The sequence below is a fragment of the Ascaphus truei genome, chromosome 3 (genome assembly GCF_040206685.1).
Source record: "Ascaphus truei isolate aAscTru1 chromosome 3, aAscTru1.hap1, whole genome shotgun sequence".
Taxonomy (NCBI): Eukaryota; Metazoa; Chordata; class Amphibia; order Anura; family Ascaphidae; genus Ascaphus; species Ascaphus truei.
Genome location: NC_134485.1, coordinates 325238892 through 325259359, shown reverse-complemented (window position 1 = coordinate 325259359; position 20468 = coordinate 325238892). Strand labels below are relative to the sequence as shown.

The 20468-nt window shown below is 49.3% G+C and overlaps 1 protein-coding gene across 5 annotated transcripts in view; it reads left to right on the top strand.

Moving 5' to 3' along the window:
* The window catches only part of SLC39A5 (solute carrier family 39 member 5), a 49818-nt gene that overhangs the window by 5509 nt on the left and 23841 nt on the right, over window positions 1-20468 (top strand). For 4 of the 5 annotated variants that reach the window (XM_075591310.1, XM_075591306.1, XM_075591307.1 and 1 more), the window contains 4 exons: window positions 6465-6779; window positions 7435-7610; window positions 9422-9611; window positions 10672-10852. In XM_075591310.1, coding sequence (XP_075447425.1) covers window positions 6465-6779; window positions 7435-7610; window positions 9422-9611; window positions 10672-10852 — 862 coding nt within the window. The remainder of the gene's footprint in view (window positions 1-6464; window positions 6780-7434; window positions 7611-9421; window positions 9612-10671; window positions 10853-20468) is intronic. The other variant, XM_075591309.1, reaches the window with a different exon arrangement.

Genomic DNA, 20468 nt, shown 5'->3' with positions numbered 1-20468 from the left:
ACTGTTGCATCCTTGAAGGAGGATGGAAAAGTACCAGAGTAGAGGGAAGAGTTAAAGATCTGTGTGAGCATAGGGATTATAGAAGGAGCCAGAGGTTTTAGGAGATGGGAGGGAATGGGAACAAGAGGGCAGGTGGTAGAGGGAGAAGAGATCAGCAGTGACACATCCTCCTCCGAGATAGCAGAAAGAGTCAAGAAAGGCAGGAGGAGAGTTAGGAAGCGGTGTGGGTTGGGAGGAGGCAACAGATGGGATGTTCTGACATATGGATTCCACCTTTTCCTTAAAAAGGTCAGCAAAGTCCTGAGGTGAGATGGAGGAAGAAGAGGAGGCAGCCGAGGGTGGTCTGAGTAGAGAGTCAAAGACAGAAAAGAGTCGGCGTGGGTTAGACTTGTGTGTATGATTAGTGATGAAAAGTAGGTTTGTTTATCCTGAGAGAGGGCAGAGTTGAAACAGCACAGCATAAATTTGTAGTGAAGGAAGTTTGCGAGCGTATGAGATTTCCTCCAGAGGCGTTCAGAGGAGCGAGTGGAGGAACGCAGCATGCGTGTGTTGGAATTTAGGTCTGGGGTTAGAAGGGCGAGGACGGCAGAGAGAAAGCGGGGCATGTAGATCAAGAGAGGAGGATAAGGCAGAGTTGTAGTTCCTGACCAGGTTGTCAGGGTCTGAACCAGAATTGAGAGAGGAGAGGGAGGAGCGTAAAGTGGAATCAAAAGCTGGTAGGTTAATAGAGCGCAGGTTTCTGCAAAAATGAGGCCTAGATGGAGAGGGGAAGAAGCGAGATAGAGAAGATGAGGTGATGGTCAGAGAGAGGAAATGGAGAAATCGGAGAGAGAAGTTTTTAGTGAAAACCAGGTCTAGGTAGTGGCCATCTTTGTGGGTGCTGGCTGCAGTCCACTGTTGAAGGCCAGAAGAAGAGGTTAGAGAGAGAAAACAGGAGGCCCAAAGAAGAGAAGGGTCATCAATGTAGCAGTTGAAGTCCCCAAGGAGAAGAACAGGGGAGTCTGAGGAGAGAAAGAAAGAGAGCCAGGATTCAAAGTGAGAGAGAAAGGCAGAGGGAGTAGAGGTAGGTGGGCGATAGATGACCGCCACGTGGACTGGGTGAGGCGAGAAGATCTGGACTGTGTGAATCTCAAAGGAGGGAAAAGCAAGAGAGTGGGGAATAGGAAGGGTTCGGTAACGGCAGAGAGAGGAGAGCAGGAGCCCCATGCCTCCACCCCTGCCATCAGGGCGCGGAGTGTGGGAGAAGGAAAAGCCACCGTAGGAGAGGGCAGCTTCCAGAGCAGAGTCAGACTGAGTGAGCCAGGTCTCAGTTATAGCAAATAGGAGCAGAGAGTGAGAGAAAGAAGTCATGCACATCATTTCCCAGAATCCCTTGCTGCAGTGGAAGTGCTGTGTGCTGGGTGATAATGGTGAAAGCCGGGGTGGCATGTCTTAGACAGGTCTGTATATGTCTTGCATGTCTTAGACAGATATATATATATACTAGCTGAGAGACCCGGCGTTGCCCGGGAGTCACACTGGTCCCCCCCCCCCACACACACTGTCCCCCCCCACACACACTGTCTCCACCCCCCCACACACACTGTCTCCCCCCCACACACACTGTCTCCCCCCCCCCCACACACACTGTCTCCCCCCCACACACACTGTCTCCCCCCCCCCACACACACTGTCTCCCCCCCCCCACACACACTGTCTCCCCCCCCCCACACACACTGTCTCCCCCCCCCCACACACACTGTCTCCCCCCCCCCACACACTGTCTCCCCCCCCCCACACACACTGTCCCCCCTCCCCCACACACTGTCCCCCCCTCTCTCTCTCACACACACACACACTGTCCCCCCCTCCCCCACACACACACTGTCCCCCCCTCCCCCACACACACACTGTCCCCCCTCCCCCCCACACACACACTGTCCCCCCTCCCCCCCACACACACTGTCCCCCCTCCCCCACACACACACTGTCCCCCCCTCCCCCACACACACACTGTCCCCCCCCCACACACACACACACTGATTCCCCCCCCACACGTAGGCCGCGGCCTGTAGAGGGTGTGCGGTAGCGGGAGGGAGATGTGTGGCATGGTGGGCGGTCCGCGGGCCGTACAGTGTGTGAGGTAGCGGGAGGGCGATCGGTGCCGCGGCCTCTAGAGGGTCTGCGGTTGCGGAGGGAAATCTGTGGCGTGTGTCCCGGTCCGCGGCCCGTAGAGGGTGTGCGGTAGCGGGAGGGAGATGTGTGTCGTGCGCTGGCGTTCGGAAGAGGCTGCCGAAGTGAGTAGGTAGCCGGTGGCGATGTTGTTTAGCGGGCGATGGGAGGGGCGCGGTAGCGGGAGGGAGATCTGTGGCGTGCGTCCCGGTCCGCGGGCCGTACAGTGTGTGAGGTAGCGGGAGGGCGATCGGTGCCGATGGTGTTTGACTGTAGGCCGCGGCCTGTAGAGGGTGTGCGGTTGCGGAGGGAGATCTGTGGCGTGGAACGGGGGGGGGGGTTGGGGGTGGGCGAGGGTGGTGTTTTGAAGAGTCAGTCTGCAGTGTTTGGTGTTGTGTGAATGTGTTTGTGTGCAGTGTCTGCAGTGTTTGGTGTTGTGTGAATGTTGTGTGAATGTGTGTGTGTGCAGTGTCTGCAGTGTTTGGTGTTGTGTGAATGTGTGTGTGCAGTGTTTGGTGTTATCGTGTGTTGTGTGTAGGTGTTGTGTGTAGCTGATTCTGTACCTGATTGAGGGTTTTGATAGCTGTGAAGCGTGGCCCCAGAGCAGTGAAGGTTGTGCTGCAAATACAAAGCGTTCCCAAAGCTCAGTGAGGGGTGGGACAGTGTGGAAGTATTAGCTCAGTGAGGGGTGGGACAGTGTGGCATTGGTGTTGGACGCAGGCCAATGAGAGGTGTGCGGGGGCGGGCATGGCCTGAGCCGGAGTGACAGGTCCAAGGTCCTATGCGATTGGCCCTTGGGACGCAGATATACAGTGCTTTCTGAAATATATAGTAGATACAAAACACACTTGGGTAAGTATAACAGTTTTACTGCGCTATATATATATATATATATATAGCGCAGTAAAACTGTTATACTTACCCAAGTGTGTTTTGTTGCATGGGGTTCCTGTAACAGGGTCATTCTACATATAGAATCCCGTACAGGTGGAGGCGCTACCGATCATCGACTCAGGTACATCCCAGACTCCCAGCAGCGGAGGCTCAGGCCTCCTGTGAGAAACAGGTATCGCACCCTACACACATCGTAGCCACACATCCCCCAGGGGGAGGGGGAAAGTGTGCTACACTTGTAACTTATGTTAAAAGCACAATATGCCCTTCGTGTCAGTTTTAGTTGCATCTCTCTCCACGTTTCTGATGGAACGAGAGAATGTATATCTAATTCTGTTATTTCCTTGAAATCTTTGTTCCAGGCCTCTAAAACCTTTTTGAAAAAGCCTCTCATGATTTTTGTCTCTTACACTTTATCAGATATATACATTTTAGTACCTATTCTCTCTGGAAAGACTAAAGAAATTATCAAATATATTATTTGCCAATACTTCCTTTTTATAGTTCTTCAGTGATTTACAATAATGTGTCCCTGGTGCATACGAATAACCATGTGAACTAGGTATCTCCCACTTTTCCTTTAATTCCTCAAAGGTAAGCATCCTTTCCTGGTCTTCCTTTATCAAATGTCCTGTACACCTTAAGCCCTTCCCTTCCCACAATTGAAAGGATGCCTGATTTTCGCATGGAAGGAAGTTTGCGTTTCCCTTAATATGCAGAAATTTAGAGATTGTGTATGATCCCATACTCGACCTTATTGTCCCCCATGCTGCGTAAGTGTCTCTTACCAACATATTATCTTTGATCTCTCGCCGCAAGGCTCCCCACTGTGTGTGTGTGTATTTGATAGGCCTTACCTGCTGCTGCTGCTCGCTCTCTAAATTTGAGTGGAAACTTTTCTCCTATATCCAATCTCCCACATGCCTTATATGCTAAATCAGTGGTGCGCAAAGTGGGGCGGGGGGAGAATTTCTGGGGGGGGGATACGGTGGCTACAGAGGCCCTGCGCTCTACCCCAAGCCACTTAAGTGTCGGGGGGACCGCTCGAGGCCTCTGCAGCTTCTCCTACCTGATCTTCGGCGACGCGTCACCATGGTAACCGGTATCAAATGGCGCCGTGGAGTCAGGTGATATCCAACTTGACGTCATTTGACGCCGGAGCCTTGCAGGTGGTGGGGGGAGGGGGGGCACGAGCTGGGAGGTGAGAAGGCTGGGGGGGGGGGGGCACGCAAAGGTCAAAACTTTGCGTGCCCCTGTGCTAAATTATACTTTATGATATCAGGGAAATTCAGTCCCGTAAATTCTCTGCATAGTTGCAGTTTTTTAATTGCTATTCTGGGTCGCCCTCCTCTTCAAATGAAGCTACTACAGGCTCTATTTAATTCTTTGGTATCTGTGTGTTTTATTAGTAATGGTAACATTTGCAAGGGGTAGAGAATTCTGGCCAAGCTGACCATTTTGACCAGTTGGCATCTCCCTGATGCCCTGATCTCCCCAGTTCCTTAATTTCCTTCTGAAAAAATACTCTTAAAATTGTCTACATATAGTTTTCCCCAGGTCCGCTGCAATATTAATACCTAGATATTTTATACATTTCCTTGTCAAATGGTAACTTCTCATCTCCTCATGTTACATCATTCGTATTTGTGAGGATTGATTAATATAAGCTTATGTGACATTAACTTTGAACCCTGAAAATGTACCAAATTCCTCAATAGGTTTAAATATGCTGGGTAACGCCTCCTCGGGATTAGACACAAGGAGCAGCAGATCGTCCGCAAACAGTGCCGATTTAGCCTCATACTTCCCAATGTTGATTCCCTTGAAACTTTTCATGTGTCTCAAATATTCGTCCAAGGGCTTCTTACTTCCTTAATGTGGCTTGTTCCTTTTCTCCAACATTGCTTATTGTTGCCTTCAATTGAGTGTCCTCCCTACCTCACAGATTTGTTCCTCTGTCTAAGGAAAATACTGTTTTATTTTTCCCTTCCTTAATTAACGCTTCCTGTTGCATTTTAAATGATTTCTCCCCCGCCCCTCAATTTTATTTATTTTTCAGATGTGATTTCCTGATTTTAGTACTGTTAATCTTGCACTCTGCCCAAGATTGTCTCCTTTCTGTCCCAATTGTCTACTGCGTTTTAATCTTTAGAAAAGTATAGCGCGCGCGCACACAATGGTGGTGCATTGAAGAAATTTGTTCCAACATTCGATCCTGTCAAAAGGCTGAGGTGTTCATTAATAAAGTAATCCATAGCCCGTAATGTTTTGAGCCACAATCCCAACCCTATACAGACAGAGATATGCTGCACATAGGACAATGACCTGAAATAATATGGACTAGCATCTTCACGGACAGCAAATACTATCAGTGGTGAACTTGTAAAATTGAATGTTGGAATAACTTTGTGCGATGCATTGAAAGTCATTTTAAATTCATTATTCATCAAGCTCCATTATGGGTTAATGCACCTGAATGGGGATTAACCCCAACGCGAGTCACAAGCAGTTCACATCCATTCGGGTGTGTCAACCCCCTACTGGAACTTGATGAATCTGGGGGAAATTGCTTTTTGTGAATTGAATAATTATGGTGGCCATCTTTCAGCCTGAATCCATTTGTATTTTTTCTGCTGTATGATTTCCATATACTGTATCTTGTTATTGAATAAAATATTGCGCAGAATGCAAAAATTGGTATAAATAATCGCTTCGATTGTAAGCTCTTCGGGGCAGGGAGTCCTTTCCCTTTTGTTTTATCTGAAGTACGTATTCCCATTGTGTTACACTATGTCCCGTGTATTGTAAAGCAGAGGTCCGCAACTCCAGTCCTCAAGGACCACTAACAGTGCAGGTTTTACGGATACCCCTGCTAGAGCACAGGTGGTTCAGATCCTGCACTGTTAGCGGTCCTTGAGGATTGGAGGTGGGGACCTCTGTTGCAAAGCACTATGTACCTGGAGAGCGCTATATAAATAAAGATACATACAAAAAACTCCATGTTTGCTAAAGAAAATCAAGGCACACTCTTATTTCACCTTCTTCTTATGAGCATGGTGAGAAAGCGGGTTGCACTTTGCCATGTTGTGCTTCGCCTGTGGATACACCTCTGTGACACTTATTTTGGTATCATTTTTGATCTCAGTAACTTGGTTGGTGTGTTAGAGAATTGCACATCCATATTTAGAGTGGCATTTGTGGACACTTGCTAGGATGCCTTCAATGTTTTGATTGAAGCAACAATCTGACCCAAGGTATTGTTTTCACGGGCTCTCCAACATTTAAGAAGTAAGCGAAAAAGGACTGCAAGAGGTTGTTACCCTAATTCTAACCGAGGTGGGAGTTCAGTTTCTGTGTAGATGCTTTTATTAGATCAGTGGCGTTTTTGTAAATGTTTTATCCTCTCTCTGTCTTTTCAGATGATGATCCTATCCATGGACCATAAAGTATCTCTGGTGCTCGTTTTCAACCTATGGACTTTCTGGGCTTTCTCTGCCTGTCAGGGGAAAACCACCTCTCATCCAAGCCTCAATTCAAGCAGGCAACAGACTCCCAGGCGGGCCCTGCTGGGCAGGACACCTCGAGATGGGGGGAATGCACTATCTTTGGAAGATGCCAAAAAGGAGCAGGGATATTACCTCCAACAGCTGTTCCACCTGTATGGGGAGAATGACACCCTGACGTACCAGGGGTTCACACAGCTGCTGCAGAACCTGGGGCTGGGCAAGGTGCAGGTATATGGCCACTGTTATCGCAGAGAGGAGAGGGCCTTGAAAGGCCCGATGGGAAGAGCTGCAGAGGGAAATATAGGTGGAAATTTCAGGTTTACTACAGGAACACACTGATATCTGAATATGGAGCAGAATGTGTAACAGGACGTCCTATGAAGACTTGGCACATTTTCCTTTCTATAAAGATGGTCTCCAGGGATTGGCCACTATAAGGTCTCTCTGAAAAATAGGAGGGCTAGGATAATGGGTTTCTTTCTGAGGATAGGGTGGCATTAGTGGGTGCTTTCTGAAATGATGCCAGAGTTACACTAATCTTCTCACTGCATTATCAGGACAATGTATAGTAGAATACAGTACTCACAAAAAGTGAGAGCTTCCTTATGCCCTAGGAAAACACCAAGTCTGGAATGGTAATGGCTCTATTTCTCTGAGAATTTGATTAAAGCCTTTGAGGATGAAATAATGCGATTTCCCTCCCTCTAAAAACAGGGTAATAAGTGAGTCTGACTACATGGTTGCATTCGCTGAGCTTTGGATAATAAGCGGTCTCTCCTGAGTGTGGGGCAAAGAATAGCCGCTCACTTTGTGTATGAGTAATGGGATATATGTCTGTTATGCTCTCCAAGGATGAGATAACACAGTGTTCCTATCCTTGTAGGTGGTGACGATACAACACACTGAACTAGGGCATGATCACGTCTCTCACCTGGACATGCTAGAAGTTCAGGAGAACAAACACAGCCACGTGCACTCCAGTCTGGATCACACAGCCCCTTCCTCCAGCATAGCCACTCCTCTGACACGGGCTGGTCCAAAGCAGAAGAACAATACAAGGTGACTGTGCTAAACCATGTGAACTTGGTATAGAAACAGACGCAGTGCATACACAGGATAAATGGGGTATACGTAAATGAAAAGAAACACCGTGTATACACAGGATCAATGGTAAAAAATAGAATTCCAAGTGAAATTGGACTGATGAGCAGTAAAAATAAAGGGGGTATGGGACTGTAGAGTGAAAAAGTGGGGGAGGGAGAAAGGTAGCGGGCAACGTTTCGGGGTTGAGGAGCGTCTCCGTTGTTATCGTGATGCGTGCCGACACATTACCATAACGGAGACGCTCCTGTGATAGATTACTTTTTAAAATCTGCGGGAATGGGCCTGAAGGGTCTCTCCCCCCAAAACATTGCCCCCATGTATTCCCTCTGTGCTATCTTTCTCTCTCCCCCTCCCTCCCTCCCTTGTTTTTTCACTCTACAGTCCCATCCCCTACCCCCCCCCCCCTTATTTTTACTGCTTATCATATCGTATCTCCATCTATCCTGTGTATGGACTGCATCTGTTTCTATTTATATATGATTATTTTGCTCAATCTGTTCAGTAAAATATTTTCTTGGTTGACGTATTCCTGTGTGCTGGACCTATTATTATTATTATTATTATTATTTCTTGTTTGAGTGCTGGGAACTCTGAGTTTTTTGTGTGAGTATTATTGGGGGCTTTTGTGGTCCCTGTTTTTGTTACTGTTGGACCTTTTATTCGATTTATTGTTCTCTTACACATTTCGTTTTCAGAGTGCTGTCTATACCTTATACTTTTTGTTATACAAATTCTATGTGATCTGTGAAGATAGAACTTCAATGAAAAAGCTGATGATAGAAAGGCATCTTCCTGCACCAATACTGTTGTCAGATACATAAATGGGTTGAAAGGATTTGACAGTTGTTAATTAGGGTGACCGTAACACAGAGTGTTTTGGTAACCAACCTTTTGCAAATATATCCCAACCTTGAAATATGGCGCTGGAATAATTTTAGGAAACGTTAGATCCATCTCCACCTATTTTTATTCGACAAGCCAAAGAGGGTTTTTTTTTCCCCCATACATCATATTGATCTACAAACTCGGGGCTCCCCAAGTTAAGCTCTCAAGAGCAAACAGCAGGTTTGGCTTTTAGAGCAACACAAACATAAACCAGTTGTCATGATGATACTTTGTTAGGTTAATTAGTTAATTAAGTGTTAATTGTAGAAATCCTTGAAAACCTTGCCCGGCCTATTGGTTGCTTTTTGTATGTCCTGCCCTGTAGGAGATCACAGAAGGAAACTGTTGTCGGCCCCAGTGTTGGAAGCATGATGTCGGTGATGATATTAGTTTATAGTGTGTCAGATTTCTAAAATTAATTCTAAAGAGGGGTTAATAAGTATACAGTACAGTACGTCTTTAAAATCAGGCCCGGGCGCCCAGTAGCACTAATCTCAGGCATTTTAACTACTGTGTAGTCTAACAAAAATATTACAGCCTGCAATAAATTGACACATCTACAGGGCAAATACAGCTTCTAGAACTGTGCTCTTCAAAGATGTTGTCCTTTTTTTATTGTTCTATTAGCTTCAGGACAATTACACATGAAATGGTCAGTGGTCCGAGAGCAGTAGTGGTTATTCCTCGTGGAAAGGCAACCTGACTACCACTGGGGCAGATAGGTGGGACAGGGTTGGGCTTGTAGACCGATAAGCTGTTCCATCCACTATCCCATGCAGACTGAGCTCGTCCTTCTTGTGGTGATGGCGTTGATGTTTAAAAACCACGAAATTCCAATCATTTACACATTTCTGCTTCTGTCTTTTCCTTGGGTATGGCAGAGAGAGCGTCAGCGTCCCTACTACCCATCCGGTGCGCACACAGAGGCCCGTGATGCAGGTGTCTGAGCCCAGGAGAGTCACAGAGCATGCTGGGAATTTGGGCACTATTCACCCAGAAGGAAGACGGTGGCCGCCAAGGGACATTTTGGAGCACCTGCTGCGACTGCATAATTCTCATCAACATGAGGATGTAAGGGAGCCACCAGCCCTCTGCATAACATGGCCTTCAGGGCCTCCCTTTGTATATCAAAGTTCCCCAGTCTCCCTTTGTATACCACATCCTGTGAATAGCACAACCTTATATGCAGCACATTTCCTTTGGGCACAACCTTAAAGCCGCAGTCTCTGCTGCTCGTATTTTTTTTAATATCACCACAACCCAGGTTCCCCGATCTTCAGAGAGTCCCCCGATTTGCCGAAATATGTCACTTTATCCACCATGAAGAGAAAATGGCCACTGGGGTAATGCCAACGTAACTGAGTCGTAAGCAGGGCATTATTAACTACATTTAACAGCTTGTTCACTTTTGACAGTGCAGTTTGGTATATATGGGCCTCAACGCCTGGCAACAAAGATGACTTTGTTCACCTGGGTGATCCCATGTATACCAAGTGGCACTAAGCAGTGAGCTGTCCAGCACCAGAAGGTGTCTAATATAGAAGCACTGCTTGGTAAATGTGAGCTGCAATCTGTGCTCTGCCCTGGCCTCATTTCTATTCCCTCCTATTCTTAGAACAGTGAACTGCAGAGAGAGAATTGATGTACGTGTGGGGCTGGCAGGCTAAGTTGTGAGTGTCTCAAACATGTCAAACTTCCATTGATTTTTTTTTTTTTTTTTTTAATTTTTTTTTAGCATCGTTGGTCCCATAGACATCAATAGAGCCTCACATTGCGATTTTGGGAGTGACAAGCAGTTAGGGAGGAGTTACATCATGCACAGATTATGAGATCTAGCAAATTCTGTGTCTCTGCATAACTTTTTTTTAATCTTGTATTTGCGTAAACAAAATCGGCCAAGTCTGAGGTGGCGTAAACTTTTCTGGTCAACAATTTGCTCCATTTTCTTCTTGCTTTTGGGTGAACTATAAGAAGACGTTCCTTACATTTGACTCAAACGCAAGCAGAAAATGGAGCAATGCATCAAAACAAACATCTATGTGCACTTTCTTTATGTTGGTACATCTCCCCCCCAAATCTCTCTCCTGCTTTGTTCTGCTCTTGACCTGCCGTCTCTCCCCCCCCCCTGCAGTGCCTGAATGTGAAGCAGTTGCTGCTGAACTTTGGGCTGGGCTGGGTATCGGAAATCACCCCGCAGCAGTTCACCCTCCTTTGCCCGGCACTGCTCTATCAGATAGACAGCCGCGTGTGCATCCAGCACAGCGATCAGCTTGACCCTGCACAGCTAGACTCCCAGCAGTCACTGCTACAAGGTTTGTGATGTACAACAGGCCAGACACTCATGACAGAGGTCACATTGGGCAGAGACAAAGACTGAATCCCTTGGTGAAGGCAATGCCCTCTGAAGGGGTAGACTCCGGGTTGATAACGCATGCTATTTTGGAAAATAGGTAGTCCTTGTTCTCCTGGGATGCCACATGACACAGGAATGATCAGCGCTTGATGTGTAGTGAGGGGGGAACAGGTTAGGTTTGGTCTGTCAAAGGGAAAGCAGAAGCCAGAAGCGTAATTATGAACCTCTGCACCCTTTAGTGACGGTGAAAGAAAGGCGCTAAACACTAAAAGTGATCATTAACTGTGACCATAAACAATAAATGGCAATATGCTCTTGTGAAAAATAGTGACATATAATGTGCATATAACAGTGAAAAATTATATAAACGTTGTAGCTCCCTGCTCAGACCCACTGGTGGGATTTGTCTTCACTCGTCCCCAAAATGTATGTGAAGCAACCTATACTTTCAGTGACATAAATATAGTTGAAAGATCTAGTAGATGTATTGATCATGGACTTGCATAGATTTAGAGACTTTCAACACCTGCTGATTTGCTGAGTGTCTTGAGGCAGTCTCGCTGATTTTAGTGGAATCTCACTAACAGAAGTCACTATTTTTCCATTATTATGCAATTAATCCAAAGATCTTACTGACATGGGGAGTTTAAAATTCTGAAATATATATTCTTTGTAGACTTTTGATTTCTCAGTAGGATAAATATACTTCCTTATGTGCTGTTATGGTACTCTTTGAGTTTTTGTAGTAATTGTGAGCTTTCGAAAGCTCTGAATTATAATGTACAATCTATGAAGAGAAAAAAAAGAGAACAGTCCTTGGCGCAATACCAGATCAATAAACCTGGATGAGAGTCCAAAACCTCTGAAAAACGTCCATACGTCCCACTGATGGTATTCTTGGGCTCTCTAGAAGAGTGGATCAATATCTGAAATTAAATGAAACAGAAAAAACCATTGCGCAGTACTCCCTGGCTATGGAGATCACACACAACTTAGTAGTTAGCTTCTGTTGTGTGTGATCTCCATAGCCAGGGAGTACTGCGCAATGGTTTTTTCTGTTTCATTTAATTTCAGATATTGATCCACTCTTCTAGAGAACCCAAGAATACCATCAGTGGGACGTATGGACGTTTTGGACTCTCATCCAGGTTTATTGATCTGGTAGTGCGCCAAGGACGGTTCTCTTTTTTTCACTTCCATTCATATCAGCCTATATGGAAAGGCTTGTTGTTTGTCCCTGGGCAGCCATCCCCTTGCTTCATTCGTATGTTTTTTGGGGGTTTCACATTGTTTGCTGCATTATAGAGGTTATTATTCCTGTATATTATTGCACTTGTAGGTATATCACTTTTGTGTTTATAGGTTGAGCGCTTAGCATGTGTTAGTCCAATTTTTATCTTTATCACAATCTATGAAGAACTGTCATGTCGCCCCATTAAAAGAAACTAGTGTTGCGAGACATCCGGTGACGTCGCAGGGGATGGGATGCTAGGGAGAGAGCTCCTGAGACCCTCTTACTGCACCTAGATAAAGAAAGCTTTTTCTGATCCCAAACTTCTAACTTTTTGGGCACGGCTTTCGTCCAGAAGGTCCAGCAATAGCTGGGAAACTTAAACAAACAACCCAGGATGTATCCCGATATTTCGGGGGAACTCGGTGCTCCGCGGGGCCGAGTACCGACACGCAAGATAGCGACGGAACACGTGCGCTTCCCGACAGACCGAAAACAGGCGCATCTAGATACAGGAGGAGCGCTGAATAAACAATATACGGAGGCTCTCTTTGTAAGAATGTGCCAAGGATTCCAGAACGACTTGAAAAACGTTATTGGCGAGCTCAAAACAGAAATGAACTCCCTGTCCCAGAGAACAGAGGGGGTTAGAAACCACAATGGAGGAGGCCCTCCAGCTACAATCAACAGCGGATGATAAAATAATGCGGCTGGGCCACGATATAAACTCTTTAAAGGACGGTCTAGAAGACCAAGAAAACGGGGATAGAAGGCAAAAATTGAGAATTGGGAATATAACTGAGGCAGTCCTGACGGAGAACCTCTGCTAATACCATAATAAGCTTTTCATCTCATTGGTCCCTGGCCTGAAAGAACACTAACTCCAAACTGACTGGGCCCTGGGCCCCAGATCCGAGGATCCTAAACGGCGGAGAGACATCATAGTGAAATTTCACTATTACTCAACCAAAGAGAGGATTATGTCTGCCAGCAGGGAAAATTTAGATATCCCGTTTGAAAACGAATCCCTCCAAATCTTTAACGACTTGTCTAAAGTCACAATAACCAGAAGGCGTGAGCTGAGGCCCATAACTCTATTATTGAAAGATAAAGGCATCCGCTATCGGTGGGGTTTCCATTTAAAATGGTCGTAATAAAACATGGAAAATATATGTCCATCAGGTACCCAGAGGAAACTGGATTGTTTCTTAGATCCCTGGGCTTATCCGTTCCAGACCCGCAAGAAGGATCCCCAAAAGACCAGAAAACAGGCCTCAATGCGGGTTCTCCTCGGACTTCAGAGCGACTAGCAAGCCAAAAACCTGCCAGAACTGGTGAGTGTTGAAAGGGAGCTCAGACCCATCAAGAAATTTCTTTCCCCTACCAGCCACATTGACTACAGCCCAAAATAAGGTTTTCCTTATCGGATATGTTTCTGGCCCACTGCCCGCCTCTCCACCCTCTCCCGTGGATTTTTTAAGATGCAGGCTTTTAATCACTTACCTGACCCCCTGACCCCACTTCTCTTTCTCCCCCCCCCCCTTTCTCACCTCTCTTTCTCCCCCCCCTTTCTCACCTCTTTCTCCCCCCCCCCTTTCTCACCTCTCTTTCTCCCCCCCCCTTTCTCACCTCTCTTTCCCCCCCCCCCTTTCTCACCTCTCTTTCTCCCCCCCCCTTTCTCACCTCTTTCTCCCCCCCCCTTTCTCACCTCTCTTTCTCCCCCCCTTTCTCACCTCTCTTTCTCCCCCCCCTTTCTCACCTCTCTATCTCCCCCCCCCTTTCTCACCTCTCTATCTCCCCCCCCTTTCTCACCTCTCTTTCTCCCCCCCTTTCCCACCTCTCTTTCCCCCCCCTTTCTCACCTCTCTTTCTCCCCCCCCCTTTCTCACCTCTCTTTCTCCCCCCCCTTACTCACCCCCCCTTTCTCACCTCTCTTTCTCCCCCCCCTTCTCACCTCTTTCTCCCCCCCCCTTTCTCACCTCTCTTTCTCCCCCCCCCCTTCTCACCTCTCTTTCTCCCCCCCCCCTTTCTCACCTCTCCCCCCCCCTTTCTCACCTCTCTTTCTCCCCTCCCCCTTTCTCACCTCTTTCTCCCCTCCCCCTTCTCACCTCTCTTTCTCTCCCCCCCCCCCTTTCTCCCTCCCCCCCCTTTCTCACCTCTCTTTCTCCCCCCCCCCCTTCTCACCCCCTTGACTCAGTAAAATGATGGTAGGGTATGTTCACTGGAATTCACAGCTTCACTGAGACCTAATAAACACCTGTTTTATAGGTGGCTATAATACGCTGACATTTTCTGGCCTCTGTCTAATGTTCAAGATTTTCTTTTATTCTGCAATGTCCAGTCCTACTCAACTCGGTGCTCCTAGAGGGTTAGGCTGGGGCCATGCTGCTTCAGACCGCGCAGAGGCTTCCGCACGCAGCGCAATCAGATTGCCTTAAGGCAGTGATTGCGCCCATACGGGGCGCGTGGAAACAGGAAGTGGCGCGCTTTGTGCGAGAAATCAGTTGAGACTGATTTTTCGGTGCGCCAGACAGGTCAAGTGAGCGGTTTGCCCAATGAGGGCGAACCAGCTCTGTGATGTCACTGGCACGCCCCTAGACACGCCCATCGATGGTGCGTCTACCATGGCCGAAAACTGCACCCGCTTCACGTGGGTGATGTGACGGCCGTGGCACTGTGTGCTCATTTGCTTGTCATTTCCCAGAATCCCTTGCTGCAGTGGAAGTGCTGTGTGCTGGGTGATAATGGTGAAAGGCGGGGTTGCAGACCTGCCTAAGACATGCAGATGAGCATAGTGTTGTATTTACATTTATATATACAAATGTAAATACAACACTATGCTCATATATATATGTAGCGGGCATGTAAAATGGCTACAGTCATCTCTCCTGCTGACAGTAAGGCCTGGTAAGTTGTGGGCATGCCAGCAGTAATTATGGAGGTTTGCCCTCACACCCTGGTGGGGTGCCCTGTGTATGGATGGGAGTGGTCACAGGCTCTGACTCCATGGTTAGTGATGTCAGAGGTGTGTCAGCTTCCAGAGTGTACATAAGGCACAGCACTGTGTCTAAAAGTTAGTTCTGAGTTCTGCGTGGTTAAGGGGAGTTCTGAGAAGAGTAGAGTTATGTTATAGTAGCTGGGTAAGAAGACTGTGTCCAGGGACCTGGCACAGGGTAAAGACATCCCGGCTGGGATAGGGAATCCCTATTAAAGGAGAATTACACCTTTCAAAGGGAAGCACTGAATGATGATGAGTGGCTAGAGAAAGTACTGCGAAGGGCAGCTAGCCCACCTCAAGCAATAAAGATGCTCTTGATTACCAACCCTCTCGTGTGCATGTGTGGAGTAATTGCACAGAGAGGAGCACCACAGAGGAGTTCCTCGCCAGGACCATCCCCAAGTGACCGAAGGGACCCTGATGAGGTGGAGGCGCTGCACTGGAACTAGGTAGGACTCAGCACACTACCTCAGCTGCCTGTCTGGACGGGTCCTCCCCACACACCATCATGCGGGAGACTCAGGAGTCCTGTAGCCAACAGGTGCACCACCAGACACTATCACACTGTAATGGGGACCGGTTAGACCACAGGGGCCAATGTGAGATTGGGTGGGTCAGGCCGGTTCACAAAACCCGTTACATTTGGAGGCGAGCTGCTGAGATCAGATCTGTCAACAGGACAGGCTCTAGCTAGGCACACTGGGAAACAGGGAGAGCGTCTGCTGCCACTCTGTGCTGCGTAGGGACGGACCTAGGGGTGGTCAGGGGCTGGCAGGGTATTGTCAGTTCGCAGGGACGACCTAGGGGCCTGAAAGGAGTGAGGGGTTTGGAGCCGGGCTATAGCTGACCGAGTCACTTTGAGGTAGTGCTAGTTGGTAGGACGCCAGAAGGGATAGCCTGTTAACGTGGTCAGGAATCCTGGAGAGGGTCTGCGCTAGGCTGACCAAGAGAGGTAGACGCCCCAAGTACTGCATGGCAGAGCCAGAGTACTCTAGCCCATTCCAGACACTTACCATAGGGAGCACAGACTGGGAGGAAGGAGTTACAGCAGACACTGAGAGAGTGAGCCTAGCCTGAGGTAGTGCAACATGAGTCCAGCCTAGATCAGGTACACATGTGGTGGTGCATCTGAGCAATCTTTATTGTACTGGCGTGGTGGCTGCCCCGCAGAGCGGAGCCCCATGTACGATAATTGGTACGAGAGCGTGACAACCCAAGGAATGGAGGATCCGCGTGGTGCGGAGAGCCCAAAATGGCGACCAGAGGCTGATGGGGAAGGCACCCGTGGCGTGCGCCCCACTGAAGAGCAAACTGTCGCTGAGCTGTCTTTAACTAGTCTGCTCTGGAGTGGAGCGAAGGCTGTGGCTGCCCCGTTTTGGTCCTGTCTGGGACACCGAGGGGCCACCCTTGAAGAGTGTGAGGACATTGTGATAACTGGGGGGGAACCCAGTGAGGAAAGCAAACAAACTGACATTTCGGGCTTAAAAGCTATCCAAAATGGCGGCTCCCGCTTGCTAGGGAGACCGCGTGGGCCAGTCGCAGAGAAAATGGCTGATTCAGAACTTGCAAAAAGCTGGCCGGGAATGGCGCGAACAGCAGAGCCCCGCCCTAATGGGGGGTATGGCGCGAAAGCTATGGCTGCGCCTTCATGGACAGTGACTCACTCGGCCCCTGTGCTGAGTTAACCGCTTAGTCTATGGGACCCTCCCCTGATTTCCACCAGGGGGAGTGATTTTCAACTATGGCCTGTGGGAATGCACCCACTGGGCCCAGGGACTGATATCCAGACGGCGCCACTACAAGAAGTAGTTCCGGCCGCGGAGGTAACGTGCAAAAAGGAGGGATATTTTGCACGGAAAGCAGCTGCCAGGAGAAGGCGGGAACTAGCCGCGGGCCAAGAATCCCACTCTGATGAGGAAATTGGCGCGAAAACGCAGACCGCGCCCACCAGGACTGAGAAAGGCGCGGCCTTAATTGAGGGGCATGCTATTCCCCTGTGGGACCCGCCCATAATTGCAACCCCTGGGGGCGGGTTCCAGCTATGCCAGCGGAAGGAGGAGCCGAAGCGGCTGGCCCAGAAGCTTCTACCGGTCAGTTGCGAGGAACCACTGACCTGGAGAGACCCATACTGAAAGTGGTCCCTACTAAAAGAATGGCCTGCTCCTCCACTGTGGGCACTATGGTCTCCACCCAGCCCTACTCGGTACCCGGCGGGGTACTGGTAGTCAGGGTGGCCAACACCGAGACGGTGGTCGGGCTCTGCCTTCAATGCGGGCTGCCCGGAGGCATTGTTAACACAGCGGCACGCTGCCCACAATGTGGGACATTATACTTGTGGCCAATGCCGACGTTCATTCCGATCCAATCTGCTGACCCCCCGGGGGATACGGCTAGGCGCTCCGCCGAGTCCCCTGGTGCACTGTGGATCAGTCGTGCAAGTCCCGGAGAAAGGGGACTGGAGTCGATTAAATCGGCTGGGTCAGCAGCAACCGAGACGGTCGGGTCACCCCCCGACCGCACTGGAAAAAGACTATCGCCCCGATCGGTGACCCCTAAGTCGGGGAAGGGAGAATACTCGGATGAGGATCTCCGCGAGCTAGCGGAGGTGAAATCGAGGCCCAGGACAGAACCGGGGAGGACGACACCCCGTAGCGTGAGTAGCAGCCTGGAAAGCAGGGCGTCCCCCGCAGATCGGCGAGCCGAGAGACGGAGTCCCTCCGCCCCAGGATATGGTGGCGACGGGCGAGAGATGCCTACACCCCTGCGGAATGGTAAGAGAAAGCCACTTACTTACCTTGCTCCGGTAGACGGTGTAGCGGAAACAAGGCCGTGCCAGGCCCAAGACGCACGTGCGGAGAAGATACCACTTCCGGTGGAGACGACGGCGGAGCTTCCGGATGTCGTCATTGAGGAAGAGATCCCGCATGGGGGTCCTACCCAAGATGGCGGCGCTTCCGGTTCCGGTGAGGACATCATTTCCGGTGGCGACGGCGGAACAGACGGGAAGGATGCAGCAACTCTCCGGCGATCGGGTGAAGGTCCCCGATCACCTCAAGGGCCCAAGAGCTGGATGGGAGAACCGCAGACGGATGAGGGTGAGCTATCCTCCTTGGATCAGTCCATGGACAGCCGGGAACGGGTCGTAGTCCCGTGGCGTATCCCATCTTGCCCTTATGCCCAACCCCACGCCCTAGGTAAAACCCCTGCCCCCATCACCTGTCCCACGGGGTCCCCGCCTAGCCTGGAACTTGTGGACATACCTTTGGGGGGGGAGGAGAGAAGGACTGGGGAAAGACAGCGCAGTTGCGCTACGGAGGGCAATTCTTGGGGAGGGGGAGAATTAGGAAAGGCTGCGGTAGGCCGGTGGTTGCCTCCTGCGACCAATAAAACCGAGGACAAGGCCCTGGGGTCATCACGGTGGTCCGTACCACGGTCAGCACGGACATCGGGGGTATTCTCATGGGGGGATGCGGAAGAAAGTGACTCAGGGGATTCACATAGGTTCAAGGAACACCGTTGGTGGGCCCCACTCTTTGAAGGTTATGCGGCCTGGATGGATCGTACGCGATTCCTTATTCGAAGGGAGGATGTAGTTGATTTTTGGTGGGCCAAGGGAGAATTCACCCCTGAACAGCGAGATAGGGAGCTGCAGGAACGGTGGTATAAGATTGAGCACAGGGAGATAGAGCCCATGGGTCCCGAGACACTGTCCGATCCTGTGGATCCTGACGAACCCCTATCATGGGTGCTACCTGGGAGGGCAGGTAGGGCTGACCTAACTAGGATCAGTAGAGCGGAACGGGCAATAATGGCTCGATATAAGTCTTCCCACGGGTTGGAGTACCCTTATGTCCCTGAACCCCTCATGGAGGAGATAGAAGAGAACAGAGAAAGGTGGCTTAGGGAAACCATCGAGATGTACCTAGTCAATAAGGGGAGTGAAGTTACAGGAAGGAGAGCAGAGGACAGAATAGATCACCTGATGCGAGTGTGGAGTATAGGGAGGAATATACACAAACACAGGGTGACCTATAGGCCCGAGAGGGGACTGCCTAGGCACTATCATGTCATGGTCCTGGACATGGGTGGTAGAGAGGTTAAGAAACCTGACCCGAGTCACTATTATTAGGGGGTACTAAAACATTTTGCGGGCTCGTGGCTGCTGGTCGGGGCGGGCTTGGCGAGATGTCGCTGTGGTCATTTTTTTTGTATAATGTACAATCTGTGATGTTAACAATTATGTGTTATGTGTTACAGTGCTTCCTGGAAGAAGGTATTTAAATTTAGGTCCCAGCGAGGACGATGGGATTCACCAGGGGGAGAATGTAGCGGGCATGTAAAATGGCTACAGTCATCTCTCCTGCTGACAGTAAGGCCTGGTAAGTTGTGGGCATGCCAGCAGTAATTATGGAGGTTTGCCCTCACACCCTGGTGGGGTGCCCTGTGTATGGATGGGAGTGGTCACAGGCTCTGACTCCATGGTTAGTGATGTCAGAGGTGTGTCAGCTTCCAGAGTGTACATAAGGCACAGCACTGTGTCTAAAAGTTAGTTCTGAGTTCTGAGTTCTGCGTGGTTAAGGGGAGTTCTGAGAAGAGTAGAGTTATGTTATAGTAGCTGGGTAAGAAGACTGTGTCCAGGGACCTGGCACAGGGTAAAGACATCCCGGCTGGGATAGGGAATCCCTATTAAAGGAGAATTACACCTTTCAAAGGGAAGCACTGAATGATGATGAGTGGCTAGAGAAAGTACTGCGAGGGGCAGCTAGCCCACCTCAAGCAATAAAGATGCTCTTGATTACCAACCCTCTCGTGTGCATGTGTGGAGTAATTGCACAGAGAGGAGCACCACAGAGGAGTTCCTCGCCAGGACCATCCCCAAGTGACCGAAGGGACCCTGATGAGGTGGAGGCGCTGCACTGGAACTAGGTAGGACTCAGCACACTACCTCAGCTGCCTGTCTGGACGGGTCCTCCCCACACACCATCATGCGGGAGACTCAGGAGTCCTGTAGCCAACAGGTGCACCACCAGACACTATCACACTGTAATGGGGACCGGTTAGACCACAGGGGCCAATGTGAGATTGGGTGGGTCAGGCCGGTTCACAAAACCCGTTACATATATATTCCACAAGAGGCCAGTCAGCACACTGTAATGAAGCAAAAAAGCAGATGCTAGTCCCATAGAGAAACACACAGCATACGAACCAATCCAAGGACCAGTAAAGAGACAGCAAACTGCACGGGGTTAATCCATAAAAACTGTTGTCAAAACATAGACACACGTAAGCCTTACGTGTGTCTATGTTTTGATTACAGTTTTTTTGGATTAACTCCGTGCTGTTTGCT